Source organism: Cervus canadensis, chromosome 17 (genome assembly GCF_019320065.1).
Source record: "Cervus canadensis isolate Bull #8, Minnesota chromosome 17, ASM1932006v1, whole genome shotgun sequence".
In the NCBI taxonomy this organism is placed as follows: Eukaryota; Metazoa; Chordata; class Mammalia; order Artiodactyla; family Cervidae; genus Cervus; species Cervus canadensis.
The window spans coordinates 52,687,938-52,711,737 of NC_057402.1; the positions used below are offsets into that span (position 1 = coordinate 52,687,938).

General features: G+C 47.2%; 1 protein-coding gene across 2 annotated transcripts in view; it reads left to right on the plus strand.

Annotated features, from left to right (window-relative positions):
• The window catches only part of SLCO3A1 (solute carrier organic anion transporter family member 3A1), a 370,079-nt gene that overhangs the window by 295,692 nt on the left and 50,587 nt on the right, over window positions 1–23,800 (plus strand). For both annotated transcript variants that reach the window (XM_043489412.1, XM_043489411.1), the window contains exon 4: window positions 893–1,156. In XM_043489412.1, the coding sequence (XP_043345347.1) occupies window positions 893–1,156 (264 nt within the window). The remainder of the gene's footprint in view (window positions 1–892; window positions 1,157–23,800) is intronic.

A 23,800-nucleotide genomic window follows, 5' to 3' on the forward strand; every position in this document is an offset into this window, starting at 1 on the left:
GGAGATCCGGATTCAACCCCTGGGTCGGGAAGACCCCCTGGAGAAGGGAATGGCTACCCACCCCAGTATTCTTTCCTGGAGAATTAGTCCATGGGGTCGCTAAGAGTCAGACATGACTGAGCAGCTAACACACACACACACACACTAGTAGCTTAGGAAAAGAACCCTCGCCATGAATATTAAGCTCACATCAATTAAGTGCTTAAGCACGCGCCAGACAGTGTTCTGAGCACTTTGTGTCTGGTGTGGCTCATTTGATCTTCCGAACTCGATCAGGGTAAGTACCGTCATAATAATCAGTGTTCTACAGATCAGTCGGCTGAGGCGTGGAGAGTTCAGATCGCTAGCCTGAGGTCACACTGCGAGAAGTGGGCAGGGTTTCTTTCCAGGTATCCTGGCTCTTGGTTTCCGTTCTGCACCGCCCTACATGATCAGTCCACCAGTTTAAGGCTGGGAGAGTGGGGTGTGGAAGGGGACCTCAGGTTAGCAGCTTTGTGGGAGGTGCAAGTGAACATACAAAGTAAAAATACACCCTTGAGCGATGAACCTTTCTGTCTCCCTGTGCTTTTGTTAGCAGACCTTGGCAGCTCGGCCACGTCAGTCAATGCCAGCCTAAACTCAGGGGGCATCTGGCTTCTCCCTGGTTTTGTTTAGACAGATACGGGCACAAAGTAGACAAGAAAATTAAGGAAGGGACGCGATCAGCCTTCACCTTGGGGAAAACCAGACGCTCAGCTAGGAGGCCACGGGCTGCTTTTCCCATTGTCCACTCTTCCCCAGCCAGGCCATCTCCGGAGCCCCGGCCGGTCTGTACAGCTGATCTCAAGCCTCGGCCAAGCGCCCGGGCCTGCCCAGTGCCCTCCTGTTAACCGCGCTCTTCTGGTTGGTGCAGGTAACCTGGACATCACCCCAGACGACCCCCGCTGGATCGGAGCCTGGTGGGGCGGCTTTCTGCTCTGCGGTGCCTTACTCTTCTTCTCTTCCGTCCTGATGTTTGGGTTCCCACAGTCTCTGCCCCCGCACTCAGACCCCGCCCTGGAGAGCGAGCAGGCCATGCTCCCCGAGAGAGAATACGAGAGACCCAAACCCAGCAACGGGGTCCTGAGACACCCCCTGGAGCCAGACAGCAGCGCCTCCTGCTTCCAGCAGCTGAGAGGTACGGACACCGCGTTCTTGAGGGATGCTCGAGACCGGACGCTGGGGGACTTGAAACAGAATCCCGTTGGTTTTACGTGATCTGCCTTCCCTGGTGCTGTGATACTCTGAGAAGTAAATGCGCTTTATAAAGCAAAAACAAAGGGGCTACCATTTATTGAAGGGGCAGCAGACGAAATCCTCCCAGCTGAGAGCCCGGTGGCTAACATTGCACCCGGTGTAGGATAAATATGTGTCCATAGAAGGAAGAAAGTGGGGAGGGAAGGAGGGCGCCGGATGTTTCATGCCCCCCCGCCCCCTGCTTTGAACTCTTCCAGGCCCCTTGCAAGCACATGAAAGCAGGAAAAGACTTTGAAGCTGGTTCTCTTTGCCTGATGCAGGCGTTCTTGAAAAGCCACATCCAGAGTGCATTTCCTTAGATTCTCTCTGGCCCTCCAGCCCCTCCATTAGAGATGAGAGCCGTGTTCCTCTGGAAGGAAATATTAACTCAAGTCTTGATAACGAAGTCCCACTTCAGAGCGCGGCAAAGCGCTCACCATCATTTTTAAAAGGAAAAGAAGTGCATCTTTTTTTCACAAAAGAGACACAAACAGTGATGCAGAATGAAAATGAGGAGTCCCCCACACACACCCCCTCATGGTTTCTATATTTGGCTCAGCCTCTTAGAGGTGAGGGTGATGACGGGCAGCCTTAAAGCTGCCCCCTACTCACTTGAGAGATATGTGCAGTACTCCCTAATTCAAGGACCCCTTCTTGCTGGGTGTCCTGAAGAACGTGCTAGATTTGGGGAGTGGGCAGGAGCAAGGCTGGGGTGTTCCTTCTCGGTGAGGCTGGGGTGGGAAAGAGGTGGACGGTGACTTCTTTGCAGGAAACCAGGCATGTGGCCTGGCCCGCCGTCAGCAGCTGCCACCCCGGGCTCGCAGCGCTTGCTGTAGAGGTTTGCGGAGCGTCTCTTCTGAGCTCTACTGAGGGGCACTGTCTCTGGAGATGCTTGAAAACCGCGGCGAGAATCTCGGGTGACCTCGAGCTCAGCTCCGTCCCGCCCTTCCCCAACCCTGCGGTCATTACCCTGGCCACGCTTCATCTCCATGAGCGTGGAGTTGTAACACGGTTCCTGGGTGACAGCCTGCTCTTGAGAATTCAGGCACTGCCCTTGGAGACTGTGAATACCACCTGGTAGCCAGAGGGGGATTCAAGGAACTCGTGCTAATTCCCAGAAGACGCTAATTTAAGAGCCTAGTGTCCTGTTTGACTCCATGTTCTGTGATGGCTTCTACCAAAGTCGTAATGTGGAATTGCCCATAGACGATCTCAAGATACATCTCTCTAAGGGTCAGAGCGCACTGTTAGATGAGAAAGTGAGCGTTAGTCGCTCAGTCGTGTCCGACACTTTGTGACCCCATGGACTATAGCCTGCCAGGCTGCTCTGTCCATGGACTTGTCCAGGCCTGAATACTGGAGTGGGCTTCCATTTCCTTCTCCAGGGGATCTTCCTGACCCAGGGATCAAACCTGGATCTCTCACATTGCAGGCAGATTATTTATACATCTGAGCCATCAAATGTAAGTCTTTTTTTTATTAGATGAGAAGGCCACCTGCTTTGTATCCTCTGAGGTTGCCTTAGCTTAGAGTCCCAGGAGTCTATGCTTCATAAAATAAAACTCCCCAAACAGGTCCCCTTCAGGAGCCCCCAGGTGGCTGGAGGATGACGCTTGCCGCCCCTCTGATAGCGCAGCTGGCCACAGCATCCCAGGGACCAGATTCATGGCAACAGCTGGGGCTGGCATGAGAGTGGGCCATGCAGACACTCTGACCAGTGTGGTGGTAGCCTTTCCAGGTATGAGGTTGGCAGTACTGTTCCTTCGGGTTTTCCTGTAACATCTTAATGGCAAAACCTGAACAAACGTTTTGGCCAACCCAATATTTCCTCACCCCAGAATGACTTGCTTTCCTGAGGTTCTCATGGTAAGACCTATACCTGTAATCTCTTGCCTTTCATCTCTGGGGATACACAGTTTAAAAAAAAAAAAATACAATTGTACCATCAAAGAACTCACTATCCAGTGTAGGGACAGGCCAGCAAGCCAGCAAGGTGGCCTAAGGTGGTGACAACACCAGTGCCAGGCAGCCCTGCATTATGGAAATACAACAGACAGGCAAGGAAGGCAGGGCTTGGGTCGTCCCAGACAGAGCTGAGCCACGTCTGGAGGATGTCACAGCTTCAGAATTCTCAGGCTCTGATCCAGTCTCTGGTTAGCCTATTTGTTAGTTCAGTCACCATTTTCTGAGACTCTGCCAAGCTCCAGGGACATAGCAGTGGGTGAAGAATCTGCCTGCAACGCAGGAGACCCAGGTTCAATCCCTAGATCAGGAAGATCCCCTGGAGAAGGAAATGGCAACCCACTCCAGTACTCTTGCCTGGAGAATCCCATGGACAGAGGAGCCTGGTGGACTTCAGTCCATAGGGTCATAAGAGTCGGACATGCCTTAGCAACTAAGTCACCACCACCAGGGACTCAGCAGTGACCAAGGAAGCTTCCATGCTGGAGCTTGTATGGCAGCAGGGGAGGCATGCGGTGGGCAAAGCCGAAGCAGTGACAAGGTGAGTGCTGGATGTGCTGTGTCTGACCTGGCAAATACACAGGTGGGTAGACAGGGAGGAGGCTCCTAGACTAGAGCCGCCACGGTTACAGTCTGTGGATATGTGGGCTCCCCTCTGATAATTAATGATTTTTAATTTAGAATTAGTGATTCCCAGCGGCATCAGATCCATTAATGGACCTAAAGGATGTCCCAGCAGGAGAGGAAGGCAGTGCATCTAGAAAAATCCCCAGGAACCAGAGTCCAGTGGAGCAAGCTATTATGAGAATCAACAAATTTTACACTTGCCAGCTCATGGAGAGGGGGCCACCGTGGTTTAGAGCCTTCATTTTTTCCACCTGAGATAAAATGTTTCTGCTACATGGACATTTCCACCAAAAGCACCACATGATGCTGCCAAGCACTCCCAAACTCTTCAATCTGATTTGCAGCCTTGAAAGCCCAACTGGTCTGCATACAGTATGCAGCACGCTTGGGAGTACAGATAAGCTGAGCATTGTTGCACATGTTAGAGAAACTAGCATTACTATACGGATCTGTAGGTTGCAGTTTCTCATTTGTTTCATTTGAGCTTGCTGTTCAGTCACTAAGTCGCGTCTGACTCTTTGCAACCCCATGGACTGCAGCACACCAGGCTTCCCTGTCCTTCAGTATCTTCCAGAGTTTATTCAAATTCATGTCCTGTCCGTTAAGTCGATGATGCCATCCAACCATTTTATCCTCTGGCATTCCCTTCTCCTCCTGCCCTCAATCTTTCCCAGCATCAGGGTCTTTTCCAATGAGTTAGCACTTCACATCAAGTGGCCAAAATATCGGAGCTTCAGCATCAGTCCTTCCAGTGAATATTCAGGGTTGATTTCCTTTAGGGCTGACCAGTTTGATCTCCTTGCTATCCAAGGGACTCTCAAGAGTCTTCTCCAGCACCACAATTCAAAAGCATCAGTTCTTCGGCACTCAGTTTTCTTTATGGTCCAGCTCTCACATCTGTACATGACTATTGCTAATGGGTTTCTAGTCCAGCCATCAGCCTATGTCTCCTGCCAAACTCTCTATATAGCAAAGGTCCCTGAGAAGAGCTGGCATAAGAATAGCCACACCATCCCCCTCCCCGCTGGGACTGAAACACACAGCCTCTTCTGCTCTGGGAGGGCCATAGGGCTCCTCACCTGGGTCTAAATCCAGCTCAGCCACTTCCTAATCAAGCAACCTTAGCCATGTCATTCAGCTCCCCTAGGTTTTGCCATGTGGTGTCTGGTGTAACTTTACAGAAGCTGCATAAGGTCAGTATTAGGACTTAGCTTGTTTATAGGTTAACAGCAGTGGTCCCTAACCTTTTTGGAACTAGGTACAGGTTTCATCGAAGACACCAGTTTTCCAGTGATTCAAGCACATCGCGTTTGTTGTGCACTTTACTTCTATTACTGTTACATCAACTCCACCTCAGGTCATCAGGCATTAGATCCCAGAGGCTGGGGACCCTGGTAGGACACAGAGCTCCTGTTCGGTGACAGAGGACTTCAAACCTGTGATCACTTTCCAGTGCGCTCTCCCCTCAAAGCAGGCTTTGAAGGTCTGTTTCTACAAAGTTGGCCATCAGTTGGGTTTTGTTTTGAGAAGGTGAGAGATGGGAAGCTCAGAATCTTTTCCAGAACTGTGTAGAAAAGCAGTCACTTCTTGCACAGCCCAGAAGTCCCTGTCTGGTGGTGACTGTCACATAACCAGTTCACAAAGCAGGCAGCTGGTGGACAAATGCTTGGTCTCGTAAAGCTCTAGCATCTCCCCCGGGTGGGAGCCTGCATATCCAAGACACATTTTTGCCCCTCAGCTGTGCCATCAAATAAATTTTCCTTCCTGGCTCTAAGGCCCCTCATCCCTCATCTTGTTCTTCAGAACGTTTTGCTGGGTCACCTTTCAGGAGCTCCCGCATCCCTCCCCTTGTGCTGTATCCACTTCTCCCCCTGTCCAGGCCTCCCTGTCCTTCACTGTCCTCTGGACCTTGCTCAAACTCATGTCCATTGAGTTGGTGATGGCATCCAACTAGCTCATCCTCTGTCATCCCCTTCTTCTCCTGCATTCAATCTTTCCCAGCATCAGGGTCTTTTTCAGTGAGTCAGTTCATCCCATCAAGTGGCCAAAGGATTGGAACTTCAGCTTCAGCATCAGTCCTTCCAATGAATATTCAGGCCTGATTTCCTTTAGGATTGACTGATTTGATCTCCTTGCAGTCCAAGGGACTCTCAAGAGTCTTCTCCAGCACCACAGTTCAAAAGCATCAATTCTTTGGCACTCAGCCTTCTTTACGGTCCAACTCTCATATCTGTTCATGACTACTGGAAAAACCAGTATATCTTTGACTATACATATCTTTGTCAGCAAAGCGATGTCTCTGCTTTTTAATATGCTGTCTAGGTTTGTCATAGCTTTTCTTCCAAGGAGCAAGCTTAATTTCATGGCTGCAGTCATCATCCAGTGATTTGGGAGCCCAAGAAAATAGTCTGCCACTATTTCCATTGTTTCCCCATCTATTTGCCATGAAATGATGGGACCTCAGATGGTAAAAGTGTCTTCCTACAATGCAGGAGACCTGGGTTTGATCCCTGGGTTGGGAAGGTCCCCTGGAGAAGGAAATGGCAACCCACTCCAGTATTCTTGCCTGGAAGATTCCATGGACAAAGGAGCCTGGTCGGCTACAGTCCATGGGATCGCAAAGAATCGGACATGACTGAGTGATTTTACTTCACTAATGCCATGACCTTAGTTTTTTGAATATTGAGTTTTCAGCCAACTTTCTCACTTTCCTCTTTCACCTTCATCAAGAGGCTCTTTAGTTCCTCTTCACCTTCTGCCATTAGAATGGTGTCATCTGCATATCTGAGGTTATTGATATTTCTCCCGGCAATCTTGATTCCAGCTTGAGCTTCATTCAGTCCGGCATTTCCCATGATGTACTCTGAATATGAGTTAAATAAGCAGGGTGACAGTATGCAGCCTTGATGTACTCTTTTCCCAATTTTGAACCAGTCTTTTGTTCCATGTCTGGTTCTAAATGTTGCTTCTTGACCTGCATACAGGTTTCTCAGGAGACAGGTAAGGTGTTCTGGTATTTCCATCTCCTTAAGAATTTTCCACAGTTTGTTGTGATCCACACAGTCAAAGGCTATAGTATAGTCAATGAAGCAGAAGTAGATGTTTTCTGGAATTCACTTGATTTTGCTATGATCCAGCGGATGTTGGCAATTTCATCTCTGGTTCCTCTGCCTTTTCTAAATCCAGCTTGAACATCTGGAAGTTCTTGGTTCACATACTATTGAATCCTAGCTTGAAGGATTTTGAGCATCACTTGGCTAGCATGTGAAATGAGCACAGTTGTGCAGTAATTTGAACATTCTTTGGCATTGCCTTTCTTTGGGATTGGAATGAAAACTGGCCTTTTCCAGTACTGTAGGCAATGGCTGAGTTTTCCAAATTTGCTGGCGTAGTGAGTGCAGCACTTTCACAGCATCATCTTTTAGTATTTGAAAGAGATCAACTGAAATTCCGTCACCTCCACTAGCTTTGTTCCTAGTAATGTTCCTAAGGCCCACTTGACTAACCTCAGATATGCAGACGACACCACCCTTATGGCAGAAAGTAAAGAGGAACTAAAAGCCTCTTGAAGAAAGTGAAGGAGGAGAGTGGAAAAGTTGGCTTAAAGCTCAACATTCAGAAAACTAAGATCATAGCATCTGGTCCCATCACTTCATGGGAAATAGATGGGTAAACAGTGGAAACCATGTCAGACTTTATTTCTTTGGGCTCCAAAATCACTGCAGATGGTGATTGCAGCCATGAAATTAAGAGATTCTTGCTCCTTGAAAGGAGAGTTATGACCAACCTGGATAGCATATTTAAAAGCAAAGACATTACTTTGCCAACAAAGGTCCGTCTAGTCAAGGCTATGATTTTTCCAGTAGTCATGTATGGATGTGAGAGTTGGACTGTGAAGAAAGCTGAGCGCAGAAGAATTGATGCTTTTGAACTGTGATGTTGGCGAAGACTCTTGAGAGTCCCTTGGACTGCAAGGAGATCCAACCAGTCCACCCTAAAGGAGCTCAGTCCTGGGTGTTCATTGGAAGGACTGATGCTGAAGCTGAAACTCCAATATTTGGCTACCTCATGAGAAGAGTTGACTCACTGGAAAAGACCCTAGTACTGGGAAGGATTGGGGGCAGGAGGAGAAGGGGACAATAGAGGATGAGATAGCTGGATGGCATCACTGACTCGATGGACATGGGTTTGGGTAAACTCTGGGAGTTGGTGATGGACAGGGAGGCCTGGCATGCTGCGATTCACGGGGTCACAAAGAGTCGGACACGACTGAGCGACTGAACTGAACTGGAATTCCATCACCTCCACTAGCTTTGTTCCTAGTAATGTTCCTAAGGCCCCCTTGACTTCACACTCCAGGATGTCTGGCTCTAGGTGGGTGACCACACCTTCATGGTTACCTGGGTCATGAAGATCTTTTCGTATGGTTCTTCTAGGTGCAGTTCTTCTTGCCACCTGTTCTTGATGTCTTCTGCTTCTGTTGGGTCCACACCATTCCTGTCCTTTATTGAGCCCATTTTTGCATGAAATGTTCCCTTGGTATCTCTAATTATCTTGAAGAGATCTCTAGTCTTTCCCATTCTTTTGTTTGCCTCTATTTCTTTGCCTTGTTCACTTAGGAAGGCTTTCTGATCTCTCTCTGTATTCTTTGAAACTCTGCATACAGATGGGTATCTCTTTTTCTCCTTTGCCTTTCACTTCTCATCTTTTCTTAGCAGTTTGCCTGACATGTATTAATAGGTGATGGGGTTGAATGAATGAATGAGTAAATAAAGGAACACTTTCTTGCCAGTGTGCACGTGTGTGCATGTGCGCACACACATGTACACACAATAGCAGTTAATGTTTGTTTTCCATATACTATCATTTAATCCTCCCAGCCCCATGAGAATCCCTCCCAGCCCCAAGTGGTATACTATACCATTTAACAGACAAGGAAATTAAAGCTTACATTTGGAAAGAAAAGGCTGTGGGAGCTGTGGGAGGGCCTCAGTGCCTATCTTCTCTTTAAAAAAATTTTTTATTAATCATTTATTTATTAACTTGGCTGCCTCGGGTATTAGTTGCAGCATGCAGGATCTTCTATTGTGGCATATAGACTCACTAATTGTGGTATGCAGGCTTAGTTGATCCAGCGGATACAAGATCTTAGTTCCCCAACCAGGGATCGAACCTACGTCCCCTGCATTGTGGGGAAGATTCTTAACCATTGGACCACCAGGGAAGTCCCGGTGCCCAACTTCGTGACCACAGCATTGTGTTGCACCTTTGGACAATAAACAGGCCCTCTGCGAAGGAAAAAGTGGCATCAGTGGGTCCTAAGTGACTTTTCAACAGTGTGTACCAAAACTGTGGCTCAGTCGTGAAGTGAAAGTCGCTCAGTCGCATCTGACTCTTTCAGACCCCATGGACGATATAGTCTATGGAATTCTCCAGGCCAGAGTACTGGAGCAGGTAGCCGTTCCCTTCTGCAGGGGATCTCCCCAACCCAGGGATCCAACCCAGGTCTCCCACATTGCAGGCAGATTCTTTACCGTCTGAGCCACCAGGGAAGCCCATGTCTACTTGCTCCCTCTCCAACAGAGAAACTGCAGAGCCCGACTCTAGAGGACTTTCATTTTTAGGGGAATGAAATCTGCCCGGGTTGATACCTTCCATAGCCCTCTCCCCACTCATACCCCTAATGCCGTCCATCACCAGGTTCTGTTGACTTTGGCACCTAAATATCTCTCAGACATCCTGTGCGTGGTCTCTCACACTCCAGTCTGTCCTCACCCCTCCAAGCTGTCAGCCACCCTAGGATGTGTGCACAATGCATCTATTCCCGATGGACAGAGGCTGAGCGCTTGACATGCCACCAGCCCCATGAGGCTCTGCCCCCCCAGGCTCTTCCCACACCTGCTGCCCTGTTCCCACCACACCAGCCTCACCTCTCCAACCTCCTTTTGGTCCTCTGCATCCCCAGGATCCCTCCCTCCCAGGACTTTGCACTTGCTGTTCCCATTCCGGGGATTCTGATCCCATCTTCAGACGTCAGCTCACACATCACTTCCCCGAGGACGTTATCCTGACATCCCTAGGGCACCCCGTCCACGGCATGTTGCTCTCCGCGTCACGCTCAGAGTGTGACCTTTGTAGGCGTTATCACCTCCCCTGGAAGCTCCATGAGGCAGGAACCACATCTCTTTGCCCACGCCCTTGTACTGAGTTGGCCAAAAAGTTCATTTAGGTTTTTCCCTAAGATGTTACAGAAAACCCTGACAGACTTTTTGGCCAACCCAGTACATGGCTGGTGCTCAGTACCCATCTGATAAACGATGGGTTACGTGCACGGGAAAGGCTCTGCTGCTGGGAAAGGTTGAAGGCAGAAGGAGAAGAGGGAGACAGCGGATGAGATGGTTGGATGACATCTCTGATTCCATGGACGTGAACTTGGGCAAACTCCAGGAGATGGTGAGGGACAGGGAGGGCTGGTGTGCTGCAGTCCACGGGATGGCCAAGAGCCAGACACGACTGAGTGACTGAAAACAACACGTGGAGGGCTGGACAGACACTGCCCAGCTCAGCACCGTTTGCTGCTTCTCCCAAAGCCGCCATCACCCACAGCCCCTCCCAGGGTTTGGGCCTGTGTTTGACGCACTCACAGACGCTGGCTGGTGGAGCTATAGGGTAAGGGAGTTAGAGAAGGCGAGATTTGGAAAAAGAACGAGCCTGACACTTTACAGGAAGAGATCACCTTTACCGAGGCGAGAAGGGGCAGCAGTCAGATTAGCGAGCTGCTGCCCTAACCCAAGAAAAGAGTAAGTATATACAGGCATGTGTGTGGAAAGCTATTGTCTTAAGGGGGCCTGTTCTTCTCCATGGTTGTTCCAAGTAGTTATCTCTTAAATGACTGGGGCAAGGAATTCTGCCTGGGAGCTGGGCATAATCAACCTTCAAGTCCATTTTTCCTGCTGGTGGGAGAGTTCTTAGTTTTGCATAGAATGGTGCTATACTGAGCCGTGTAACTTTCCTTCAGGGGCAGGAGCTCCACCTGGGCTGAGTGTCATGGCTGGCTCCCAGGTGACCTTCCTATGCATGGAGGAGACTCTGTTCCTGACACTGAATAGGGAGTCTGCCGGCCCAGTGGCTCCGCTGACCTGCCCTGTGCCTTTGGGTGCAGGTCTTGGCTTGCCTGTCTTCCTGGCAGGTGTCTTGCTGTTCGGGCAGAGTGCATCCTCACCAGCCCCCACCCCTGCACTTCCCACTCTTCCGTGGGGGCCCCAAGCTCGTTCGCTCAGCCCCGGGACCCAGTTCATGCCTCCAGCTTCGGCTTCTCTGCCAAGCCGCCTCCATCGTCTGTGAGCCAGCAGTCGGTTCCTGCTACATTTTTCCTAATTAGAGGCCTGTGCCTTGCAGCATGATGTTATTGTGAGGAGCCTGGTGATCTGCGAGTCCTTGTTCCGCAGGCTGAATGGCTGAGTGTTTTTTATCATGCGATTTGTCTTCTGAGCTGTGCTCCCCCATCATGCAGATTTCCCGTCAGAGTCTTCTTTCTTGATTCCATGGCCCAGGAAACCGTCTGCCTTCCCAACCTCTTGGAATCCTGTGCCAGGCTGTGGTTCCAATGCAGCCATGTCAGAGGACTTGTTTTTACAGGTCCCCAGGGGCCAGACTGGTCAGTGGTGTCATTGTGTTTGTATCGTCTTTGATGGAGGACACACTGGGGGTTATGTCTGTTATTTAGCCACAGCTCCCCATCTCAAGTTATTTCAACAAAGTTCCTGAAATGAGCATAGGTGAGGGCACCTGGCACCATGCCTGGTCCACTGTGGATGCCCCTTGTGCTTTTGGAAGAAGGGAGGAAGGGAGGGAATAAGTAGAAGACAGCATTTCCCAGTGGGGACTCCTTGGAAGGCGAATCCTCTGAAATGCCCAAGGAAGTACAATTCAGCAACAAAGCTGGGAGGAGTGGTTCCATGGGTAAATAAGTTGGGAAACTATGCTGTGATGCTCTTGGAGATTCATAGACTGTCTGTTAAAGGCTCTGAGAATGCCAGCTGTGAGGAAAGCTGGCTGACTTTGTTTATTATACATTTCTCAGACTTCTGTGATCCTGGGACTCTTTTATGCAGGTCAGCTCTTTAGGCAGTGATGAAGTGTTGCCACAGTACAGGCTTGAAGGTGGCAAGGATTATGGGAGGTTCGAAGGGATGCCGTGAGGACCCCAGAGGAAGGATTCGAAAACAGATGTGTGAAGGATGCAGCATTTCTGCCTGATCTGGAAGGATGAGCAGGATACCCATGGGTGGAGGGGAGAGGAGGGGCTTCTGGGCTGGGATGCCCGAGATGTGCATGGTTTGGGGAATAAGATTTAGAGAAGATCATGCTGGAAGACAGGCTGCTCTCAGCTCCCACACCCAGCCAAGTTCCTAGTATCCAAAGCTGCCCAGTAAGTCTTTGGTAAAATTATGAATGAATTATTGAGGGTCTTCTCATTGCCTTCTAGTGAGACTAGACTTTATTTTATGAGCCCTTGTTTCCCAACAAGGGATTTGTGTCATTGTCACTTGTGGGCTTTCTCTTTTTTTAATAAAGCAGATAAAACTTATTTTAAAATGAAAATCTCAGAAATGAGATGCTAGTATTCAAAAAAGGAGTTAATAAAAGAAAAAAATATTTTAGAAATGAAAAAATGCTGTGGACTTTTCTTGAAACACACATATGCAGGGTCCCCATCCCTACAAATGATTCTCCCAGTCTACAGTGGGGAAGGGAGCTGTGGGAGAGGTGATTCAGGCATCTGAATATCTTGAAAGCTTCCCAGGAGATTCTAAGTGAGCTCCCAGTTAAAAAACAAGTGTCAGAGCTGAGGGAGGTCCCTTAGGGGGTCTATACCAGGGGCTAACTTCCCTGGCCGTTGCATATAAGATAAAGTGGGGGAGGTGACCTACTGATGAGATAAGGTTGGGAGTCTGTGACATGACTCTTTGATATTTACACCAGCATTTTAAAAATGCTGAGAAGGCTTGCTGTAATGCCAGCACTTCCAGAAGTAGCATTAGAAAGTTTAGAGACAGGTATGTATGTATGTCAGCTTGAGTGTTTGGCTTCATCATCTTTTCTAGACACTGCTGTTTCTCTTTTCAGACTTCCCAGGAATGAACTCTCCCATGGTTAGTGGTTTGTTTGTTTGTTTGTTTGTTTTTCTTATTTTTTGGAGGCTTTAAAAAAAAATTATTTTGGTATTGCTTTTGTTGTTGTTGTTTTCTTTCTTTCTTTTTAGAATTGTGTATTTTTTATTTGGTTAGTTAGTTTTGCTGTGCCACATGAAATGTGGCTCTTCTTTGATGAGGGATTGAACCTGAGCCCCCTGCGTTGGGAGCATGGAGTCTTAACCACTGGACCTCCAGGGAAGTTCCTTGTTAGTGTTTTTGTGAATGCCAAATGAAGTCTCCCTGGCCACCACTGGGATATGGTAGCCTGCTCCCAGAGAAGGTTCTAGAGAAGACTAGCATGAAGTTATAAAAATGTCTTGTTTGCTTACCAAGAACTCTTGATTTCCATAGTCATTTTCTCTCTGCTACCATCATGGAAAGATGCAACATTTGGGGCTGAATGAGAGCCTGCTGTGTCCCAAGCTCCTTTCTCCACCTCCCAATCCTGTGGAGATCGTGTTTCCGACTTCACACTCCTGATGCTGAGAAATGACTAGGGTGTCCCCAGTTAGGAACTTGCAGGCTTGCAGACACTAAGCATTCTTTTGTGGACTCTTTGTTCTTGTTTTAAACCAGCTAATGGGCAACTATGCTGCTCCTCCTTGGAGGGGCTGTAGGGAACTGGTGATCTTTAAAGAATCAGTGGAACTACTGGGTTCTGGGTTGCCCTAACTGATCCATACCCGTCTGACACTTGGGTTTCACTTTAGATGCTCATTTCCTGTGTGGATGGTTTTTTCTTTTTTTAATTAATTTATTTTTAATTGAAGGGTAATTGCTTTACAATATTGTGTTTGTCTCTGCCATGCATCAACATGAACCAGCATTAGGTACACACATGTCCCCTCCCTCTTGAACCTCCCGCCCCATCCCACCCCTCTAGGTTGTCACAGAGTCCCGGTTTGAGTTCCCTTAGTCAGACAGCAAATTCCCATTGGCTACCTATTTTACACATGGTAGTGTATATGTTTCCATGGTAATCTCTCCATTCATCCCACCTTCTCCCCCCACCCCATGTCCACAAGTCTGTTCCTTATGTCTGCATCTCCATTGCTGCCTTGCAAATAGGTTCGTCAGTACCATCTTTCTAGTTTCCATATATATGTTAATATACGATATTTGTTTTTTTTCCTTTCTTACTCACTTCACTCTGTATAATAGGCTCTAGGTTCATCTACCTCATTAGAACTGACTCAGGCACATTCCTTGTTATGGCTGAGTAATATTCCGTTGTGTATATGTACCACAGCTTCTTTATCCCTTCATCTGTTGATGGACATTTACGTTGCTTCCATGTCCTAGCTGTTTGTACTGATGGTTTCTTGCTTGTTCACTCAAACTATGACCTTCTCTAACAAAGGAGGTGTTACCATCTGCCTATTACCTCACTGAAGATGGGCCGACAGAAGCCTGGTGGTTACTGCTCTCAAAGTTGGCTGTGAGAGGGTGCTAGAAGCTCCCCTGGGTCCCCAGAGCAGAAATTAGGGGATGGATCCTCTGTAGTGATGAGACCACAGCGGGCCCAAGGCTGCCAGCACCATGGTAGGTGCTCATTTCCAGAAGACTAATCAGCTCCATGGGCCTCGCCTCCCACCAGGATTTCCTCCTCCCCTACCTACCTAAGGGATGGATTGGGCACCCCCAGAATCAATGATAGAAATGACCATATTAACTAAGATCCCCACTTCCTTCACAGCCCATGAACCTGTGGAATATGGTGTGATCATAAATCAGTCTGTATCTACAGTTAATGTTCCTTAAGAGACTATGACAGTTCCCTTTCAAGGCTATGCAATTCATTTGTTTCTTTATTGGATTCTTTCATCTACCTTGTATGTATTAAGTATCTGCTCTTACCGGGCCTGCAATGCAGGAGACCCCAGTTCAGTTCCTGGGTCGGGAAGATCCCCTGGAGAAGGGATAGACTACCCACTCCAGTATTCTTGGGCTTCCCTTGTGGCTCAGCTGGTAACGAATCCACCTGCAATGCTGGAGACCTGGATTTGATCCCTGGTTTGGGAAGATCCCCCAGAGAAGGGAAAGGCTACCTACTCCAGTATTTTGGCCTGGAGAATTCCACAGACTGAGTAGTCCATGCGGTCGCAAAGAATTGGACATGACTGAGCAACTTTCACTTCCTCTTACTGGGCACGATGCCCACCTCTGGGGTTGGAGCTGCTCTATCTCTGCTCAACCCAAGAGCACTGGCTCCTCCTGGGGGACAGACAGGAGGACCCATACAAGGGCATCCAGTGGGGCTGGTGGCGCTGGGATGACAAGTTGTCCTGGTCATGTGTGAACCAGCTCGGCGTCTGGTGAACATTTACGCTACCCCATGAAGCTTCATTTTTCTCAGGATTCACTCATCCTTTGCTTTGCTCTTATGCCTCCATGATGGTGTTTTTCCACATCTCCATTATTTCTTCCATCCACTTTCATTTTTTTTTTTTTTTTTGGTCATGACTTGAGTACTGTTGTTTATCTCACCCAGATCCCCCCATCTCTCTTCTCTTCTGCTCGTGAGTCTCCTATGTTGGGAAGCACTTCATGGTGGCTCACCTACAGGAAAATACTGTTCTGTTGACTTGAGTCCCCACCCAGAAACCTGACAATTTAAAGATGAGTCCCAGAGGGCAGGCAGAATTGAGTTCAAATCCACCCTCCTTCACCTCTTGGTTTTGCATTCTGGGATGTAGATAGTTGGGTTTCAGCCTCTCAGGGGAGCCCTGGTTTCCTTGGGTCCAAGAAGAGGATGGCAAGACCACCCCCAAGTGTAATAGTTGTGAGAGTTAAAAAAGAAACCTCACCACAGTGCCCATTCAACACTGGTTGCCAGGCAGGTGTCGGCTGTCATTGTCACAGTTCCTGGGCAGTGGCATAGACTGGCCCCATCTCCCCTCTATAGAGGGGAGATAATAGAGCAATTAGCCATGCTCTATTGAAAGCAATGTTATAAAAGAGAAAGTCAAGGCCAGTTTCAGTAGAGAGACTGAAGGCAGAGAGATCTGAGGGTCAAGGTAGTATAACTGAGCCCCCACAGTGAACACTCCTCAGGCTACCTCTAATTGCCAGGACAAGCAGTGGACAAGGACTTGTGCCTCCTGACCCCCTGACCTGCTGAACCGCCCTCTGCAGGAGGGGAATCTTTCTGGAAAGCCCTTGTCTTCCAAGAGCTCCGCTCACCTTTCCCAGGTTCTTCCCCACTCTGTTGAAGCACCACGTCTGATCCCACAGGCATTCCAACGGCGAGTCTGAGGGCCTCCCAATGCAAGGGCTCTTTCCCTAATATAGCCAAGGATTATTTCTATTATATTAATTATTATTAATTCCTATCAGACTCTCTTTTATTGAAGTATACCTGATGGCTCAGTGTATACTGAGAATCTGCTTGCCAATGCAGGAGACTCAGGTTCGATCCCTGAATCGAGAAGATCCCCTGGAGAAGGACATGGCAGCCCACTCTAGTATTCTTATATAGGAAATCCTACAGACAGAGGAGCCTGGCAGACTGTAGTCCATAGGGTCACAAAAGAGTTGAACATGACCTAGCAACTAAATAACAGCAACAAATAGCTGATTTACAATATTCTGTTTCAGGTGTACATGGAAGTGATTCAGTTATGCACATATATGTGTATATCTATTCTTTTTTTTTCTATTCTTTTCCATTATATTTGTTATAAGATATTGAAAATAGCTCCTTGTGCCATACAGTAAATCCTTGCCAATAATCCTATCAGACTCTTAGCTGTATTCTAGAAGCACTGGGAAACATGCCCTTGTTTGTTTGTTTTGGCTGTTCCAGGTATTTGTTATAGCACACAGGGTCTTCAGTCTTTATTATGTCATGTTTGATCTAATTGCTGCATGCAAATTCTCTTAGCTGCAGCATGTGGGATCTAGTTCCATGACCAGAGATCTTACCCAGGCCCCCGGCATTGGGAGTGTGGAGTCTTAGTCCCTGGGCAACATGCTTTACAGGCAGCCAGTCTCATTTCATGTTTGTGGCAATCCATGGGATGGAGTGATGTACTCAGGTCACAGACCTACTCAGTCTTGAAGCCAGAGTTCTAATCCCAGTGACCCCGCTCCTTAGACCAGGTTCTTAGCCATCACTTTATGCAACCTCATTCAGTGAAGCCTTTTCTGTGGTACAGGCCTCTTCCGTAGGCTCTCTAGTCATTTCTTTCTTTCACCCCTCTGTCCTTCCTTTTGTGGGGCTCCCCAGGTGCACTCGTTGTAAAGAACCCACCTGCCAATGCAGGAGAAGTAAGAGATGCGGGTTCAATCCCTGGATCAGGAAGATCCCCTGGAGAGGACCACAGCCCAATTCAGTGTTCTTCCCTGGAGAATCCCATGGACAGAGGAGGCTAGTGGGCATGAGTCTCAAAATTATGTTCCTGGAATGACCGTTTTAGTTGCTCAGTCGTGTCCAACTCTGCAACCCCATGGACTGTAGCCCACCAGGCTCCTCTGTCCACAGGACTCTCAAGGCAAGAAAACTGGGTTCGGTAGCCATTCCCTTCTCCAGGGGATCTTCCAGACTCGGGGATTGAACTCAGGTCTCCTGCCTTCCAGGCAGGTTATTTACCATCTCAGTTACCAGGGAAGCCCTCTTGGTAGGTTTAAAATCCTCCATTTACAGATGAGAAGACACTGGTTCCTTGGCTAGGGGAGCAAAGCAGAAACTCAAACCCTGGCACCTGCTTATAGCCACTGTGCCATTCTGGTCTGGGTTCTGAGAGGTGCCGATGTTGGCCTGAGGACTAAGCATGTACTCTGCCTCTGGTAACCAAAGTATAGCTTAATTATTAGAATAAAGAATAAAAAAAAAATTCCCAGTGTGCTTAGGAAAAATGGCCAGATGTGACACAACTAAGGGCTTAGTCCATGTTGTTTAAAAAGAGCCGTAGAAGAAAAGGGATGGGTGTGCGTGCTCAGTCACTTCAGTCGTGTAAGCAGTTAGAACGGTACTTGGCACACAGGACATGTTCTGCCAGGGTTAATCCTCAGGACTTCTCCAAATCTGCCTTTCTCCCTCCTGCAGGACCCACAGATTTCTAGGAAACTCCATCCTAGAGCAGGGGGTCCCCAACCTCCAGGATCTAATGCCTGATGATCTGAGGTGGAGCTGATATAATAATAGAAATAAAGCACACAAAAATGTAATGTTCTTGAATCATCCTGAAACCATCCCCCCCACCCCAGGAAAAATTTGTCTTCCATGGATCTGGTACCTGGGACTACTGTCCTATTGGACTGCCTTCCCAAGCCTGTTCTTGTGGTTGTTCCACTGCTAAGTTGGGTCTGATATTGTGTGACCGCATGGACTGCAGCACTCCAAGCTTCGCTGTCCTTCACTACGTCTCAGAGTTTGCTCAAATTCATGTCCATTGAATCGGTGAGGCCATCCAGCCATCTCATCCTCTATCGCCTCTTTCTCCTCTTGCCCTCAGTCTTTCCCAGCATCAAGGTCTTCTCCAGTGAGTCGGCTCCTCGCATCAGGTGGTCCAAGCCTAGCAGTGGAAAACTTGTTTTCCCTACAGATGGCTCCCCTGCCCCTCTTCCCAACTTTGCATCTTTCCACCAGCAGCAGCACTCGGCTCCTGATGAGAGGTGAAAAGGTCTCCCCAGCTGTGACGCTGCATGATACAGGCCCACCTGCCTCCCACGCCAGCTCCCAACTTCTGAGACTAAATCAGAAGGTGGGAGGCAAATGGCTGCGGGAGTCTGTAGGTGTTTGGCAGCCTGGCGTGGCCTCGGTTCACCAGTCTAGGCCACCTCATTAGCAGCTGCCACCTTGGGAAGTTAAGAGTTTTTTGTGGACTTTAACAATCCATTTGCGTGAAAAAGCTTGGAAGACTGGGATAGCCCTAAGGTCAAACTAATTAATACCCCTTAAGCTGGGGCTTTGGAGGGTAGACTGAGCCTTTGAAAAGGAATCTTCTTTGAGAGCACTACAGGTCATTGCAATAAAACCCAGAAGGGGAGGAAGAACCTAGGAGGAAAATAGCTGAACATGAGAGGAAGCTGTCGTTTCTGGAGGCAAGTCAGTCAGGTAGACAGGGAAAAAAGATTGTCCTTTATGCAAATAAGTCCCACTCAGTCTTCCCTGGGCCTCCAGTTAGGTAATTCTCAAGCTTAATGATTTTCACATGTAATCCAAGGCAAAATTAGTCATTCGATATTAAGACAAAAGCAGGCAGGCTCCTATCTTGACAAGAAATCCTTCCTACTGAAATGGAATTATCTCTGGAATAATTAAAATGCTTGCTGAAGTATGAAAGTGTTCCATTAGCTAGAGCTGTCTTTGTTGAGAAGGGCCCTCCTTGTCCCCAGATAAACCATGATGGCCATGATCAAGGAAAAGAAAATAGGAAGGCTGTGGAAAAGTTGGCTTAAAACTCAGCATTCAAAAAACTAAGATCATGACATCTGGTCCCATCACTTCATGGCAAATAGATGAGGGAAACAATGGAAACAGTGACAGACTTTATTTTCTTGGGCTCCAAAATCACTGTGGACAGTGACTGCAGCCACTAAATTAAGACACTTGCTCCTTGGAAGTAAAACTAGACCGAGTATTAAAAGGCAGAGACATCACTTTGCTGACAAAGATCTGTCTAGTTAAAGCTATGATCTTTCCAGTAGTCATGTATGGATCATAAAAAAGGTTGAGCACCAAAGAATTGATGCTTTCGAACTGTGGTGCTGGAGAAGGCACTTTAGAGTCCCTTGGACTGCAAGGAGATCAAACCAGTCAATCTTAAAGGAAATCAGTCCTGAATATTCACTGAAAGGATAAATGCTGAAGCTCCAATACCTTGGCCACCTGATGTGGAGGGCCAACTCTTTGGAAAAGACCCTGATGCTGGGAAAGATTGAAGGCAGGAGGAGAAGGGGACGACAGAGGATGAGATGATTGGATGGCATTGCTGACTCAATGGACATGAGTTTGAGCAAACTCCAGGAGATGGTGAAGGACAGGGAAGCCTGGTGTACTGCAGTAAATAAAGTCACAAAGAGTTGGACACAACTTCGCTAGTGAACAACAACAAATAGATAATGTGATCAAACTTGAATTCTCATTGGTGTCATTTTTGAGCCAGAGAACACAGTTGGATATTCATGGTGTCAGCTCAATGGCAGTGTTATTTGTGGCTGTGGTGCTTTTTCTTTGGAAGTCCCCAGACCTAAAGAATCTTCACAGTAACAAGGAAAGTGGAGCCTCCAATAAAAATATGGCAAAGGATGGTTTTCCTAGAATGTCACCAACCTGCCTACTGATTGTCAACAGTATTTCCAGAGTTTAGATATCTTAATGCCAAAAGGCTACAATGATGGAGCAACAGTGTTATTACCTGCCAAAACATGAACAGCTGGAGGCTTTCAAATTCACTTATTACAAGGAAGCACTGTTGGTTGTTCATGTAACCTCTACCACTCTCTGTGAGGCTTGGCGCTTTGTGACATAATCAGCCCATCCCTTGTCACAGATGCATTGTACCATCACAACGTGTTAAACCAGCCTTCACTCATTAGCAGTGATTTATGATGATGGAGTCTTAACATCCCAGGGGTTTTTGTTCATGAAGACATATACTTACCTCGTTACCTTCTGTTTATGCCCAGTGCATCCATCTTTTGTATTTGTTGAACAGTGCACATTTTTAAACATTATATAATCAACATTGCTCTAAATATTTGTACAATACTTAATAATGTGGGTTTAACAAAGGGAAATTTTACAACATTTAAACATAGATTTTAAGTGTAACCTCCTCTAGACAATTATTCACAATGACATTTTGAGGAAAAGATTATTATCAATGTTTGAAATCCTGTAAAAGATGAACAAAACACACTCATAAAGGCCTGTGCACTTGCAATAAAGTAGGTATGTGGATAAAGCAGCTGTATGAATACCATGGAGTCAAAGTTGTTTTCCCATATCTTTATTCTTATTCATACTCTTTTTAAAGGGCTTCCCAGGTGGTGCTAGTGGTAAAGAATCCACCCGCCAATGCAGGAGATGGAAGAGATGCAGGTTTGATCCCTGGGTTGGGAAGATCCCCTAGAGTAGGAAATGGCAACCCACTCCAGTATTCTTGCCTGGAAAATTCCACAGGCATGGGAGGCTGATGATTTAAGCCCATGGGGCAGCAAAGAGTTGGACACAGCTGAACCACCACCGCCCTTTTTAAAGTTTTTGTTTTATTTTGTGCATGTGTGTGCATGCATTTATTTAATCCAAGAGTTGCCTTCCTAAGGTTTTAGTAGCTTCTCAGAGGGTAAAGCATCTGCCTGCAATTCGGGAGACCCAGGTTCAATCCCTGGGTTGGGAAGATCCCCTGGAGAAGGAAATGGCAACCCACTCCAGTACTCTTGCCTGGAGAATCCCACGGACGGAGGAACCTGGTAGTCTACAGTCCATGGGATTGCAAAGAGTTGGACATGACTGAGTGACTTCACTTTCTTTCTTTCTTTCTAAGAAACTACTGCAGAACAGCTGAGGCCACCAGCTCTGGTTATTGTCTGATTGCTTCTCGGCTGGAATATAGAATTGGATTTCTCAGTGCATGGTGATTCTGAGCCTCCAATCATTTGGCTCAGTCCATTCCAATAACTAAGTTCCTTTCATTATGTCAAAGACTCCTTAAGTCCCTATCTTATATATAGATTTTCATTTTTGAAACTTGGTATCTTTCCCAGAAATAATAAGTTTTAAGTTGTAGGTATCTGCCAGTTTCTGACCCATTGTTCCATCATTTTGATTAATTGAGCATGTCTGTTAACATTATTAAAAACTTATGTATCTCCTATTATTATTTTATTCTAATTAGTTGGGCCATTTAGAGGTTTTGTCTCCTAGGAGATGAGATTGAGCCTGTGTAATTAGCTCTCTTCTTTAGGACAGCTGGCTAATTCATCATCTTGGTGAGCAGTGCTAGACACAGCTCACCTGCTTATTTTGTATGACCATGGGCCCTGATTGTTTTTTCCTAGACTTGGGGTGGTACCGTCTTCATCTGGGACTCTCTTTTACCTTTTTCTGTTCACACAGGTGGGATCAAGTATACCATGTGCCAAGTGTTCCACATTATTATGATTACAGAGGAACAGAGGTCCCCTAACTTGTCACTGATGTACCACTTTTACACATTTCTGCCGTATCTCCTTACCAGCTGTACCGTTATTTACATGACTTCTCTTTAAGTAACTGTTAATCTGTCTGTTTTTGTTCTAGTTGCAGCGAGCAGGGGCTGCTCTTTATTGTGATATGGTGCTTCTCTCTTTGCAGAGCAAGGGCTCTAGAGCGTGGGCACAGAAATTATGGTACTTAGGTGCATAGGCTTAGTTGCTCCACAGTATGTGGGATCTTCCCAGACCAGGTATCAAACCCATGTCCCTTGCATTGGCAGGGGGATTCTTAACCACTGGACCACCAGGGAAGTCCTCAGTCTACTTGTTTTAGCCTAGCATCATTTTAAGTTATTGTAGCCATGAAACCAAATACTTGATTTATCAGTTTTATTTTAGTTAACTTTTTTTTACTTAGTACACATCAAAATGATAGCATAAATATTGAAATGATGGGTGTGTCCTGGTACCCCCAGACTCCCTTGCATACTGCCGGGACACGTCATCACTCCACAGCTGAGGAGATCTGGTCAAAGACCCTGTACCAAGGATACTAATGGCTGAAAATATCCAAATAACGTGATTACTTTAAAGGATTTTAAGAATACCAAATCTCTCACTTGTGAAAGCACAGAATTAAAGTGAAATCCCGGTGGTTTATGAAATCACATACTTAAAAAACAGAGTATAATACAATCAGATTGCAATGAACCAGCTCAACAAACACCTGCTTTGGTTCCATTGGTAATTAAAGTGGTACACGAGCCACAAAGCATTTTTGCCAACCATTAATCCTCATTTGAGCCCTGAGCACCAGGGCAGCTTCTGGGTTGCCTTGAGTGACGAGGAAAGGCCATCGGAGGAAGGAGGAACAGATGGAGCAAAGATCTGGGACCAGCGCATCCTGATGGAGGGAAAACCCCCCGTGCACAGACCTGGGTGGGGAGGACCAGGTCCAGCTGGGCTGGGGCCAGAGCGAGGATGGAGCGTGATCAGACGTGTGATCAGACAGCCGAGGGGCAGACCGTGGGCCATCGTGCCACGTGTGGATTTGGGCCTTTCTGGAGTTCTGAATGGGAAAATGATTAGAGCTGGCCCCACTGGCTACTGTATGGGGAAGGGCTGTATTGCATCAAGAGTAAAATTGGTAAAGAAGACTCTCGTCTCCCCAAGTGAGTGAGCATGGAAGCTCGGCCAGGTACCTATGGTTGTGAGAAGGAAGGGCGGGATAGAGGTTGGATATATATATATATATATATACACACACACACACACACACATACACACACATATATGTGGAATACACACACACATGCACATATATATGCATATACATATACTGGGCTTCCCAGGTGGCATAGTAGTAAAGAATCTGCCTGCCACTGCAGGAGATGTAAGAGACTCAGGTTCGATTTCTGGGTCGGGAAGATCCACTGGAGTAGGAAATGGCAACCCACTCCACTATTCTTGCCTGGAAAATTCCGTGGACAAAGGAGCATGGGGGACTACAGTCCATGGGGTTGCAAAGAGTTGGACACGACTGAGTGACTAGGCAAAGCACATGCATACACTGACATTTCATTTTTCTTGAAACTATTAAGATTAAGTATATCTTTAAA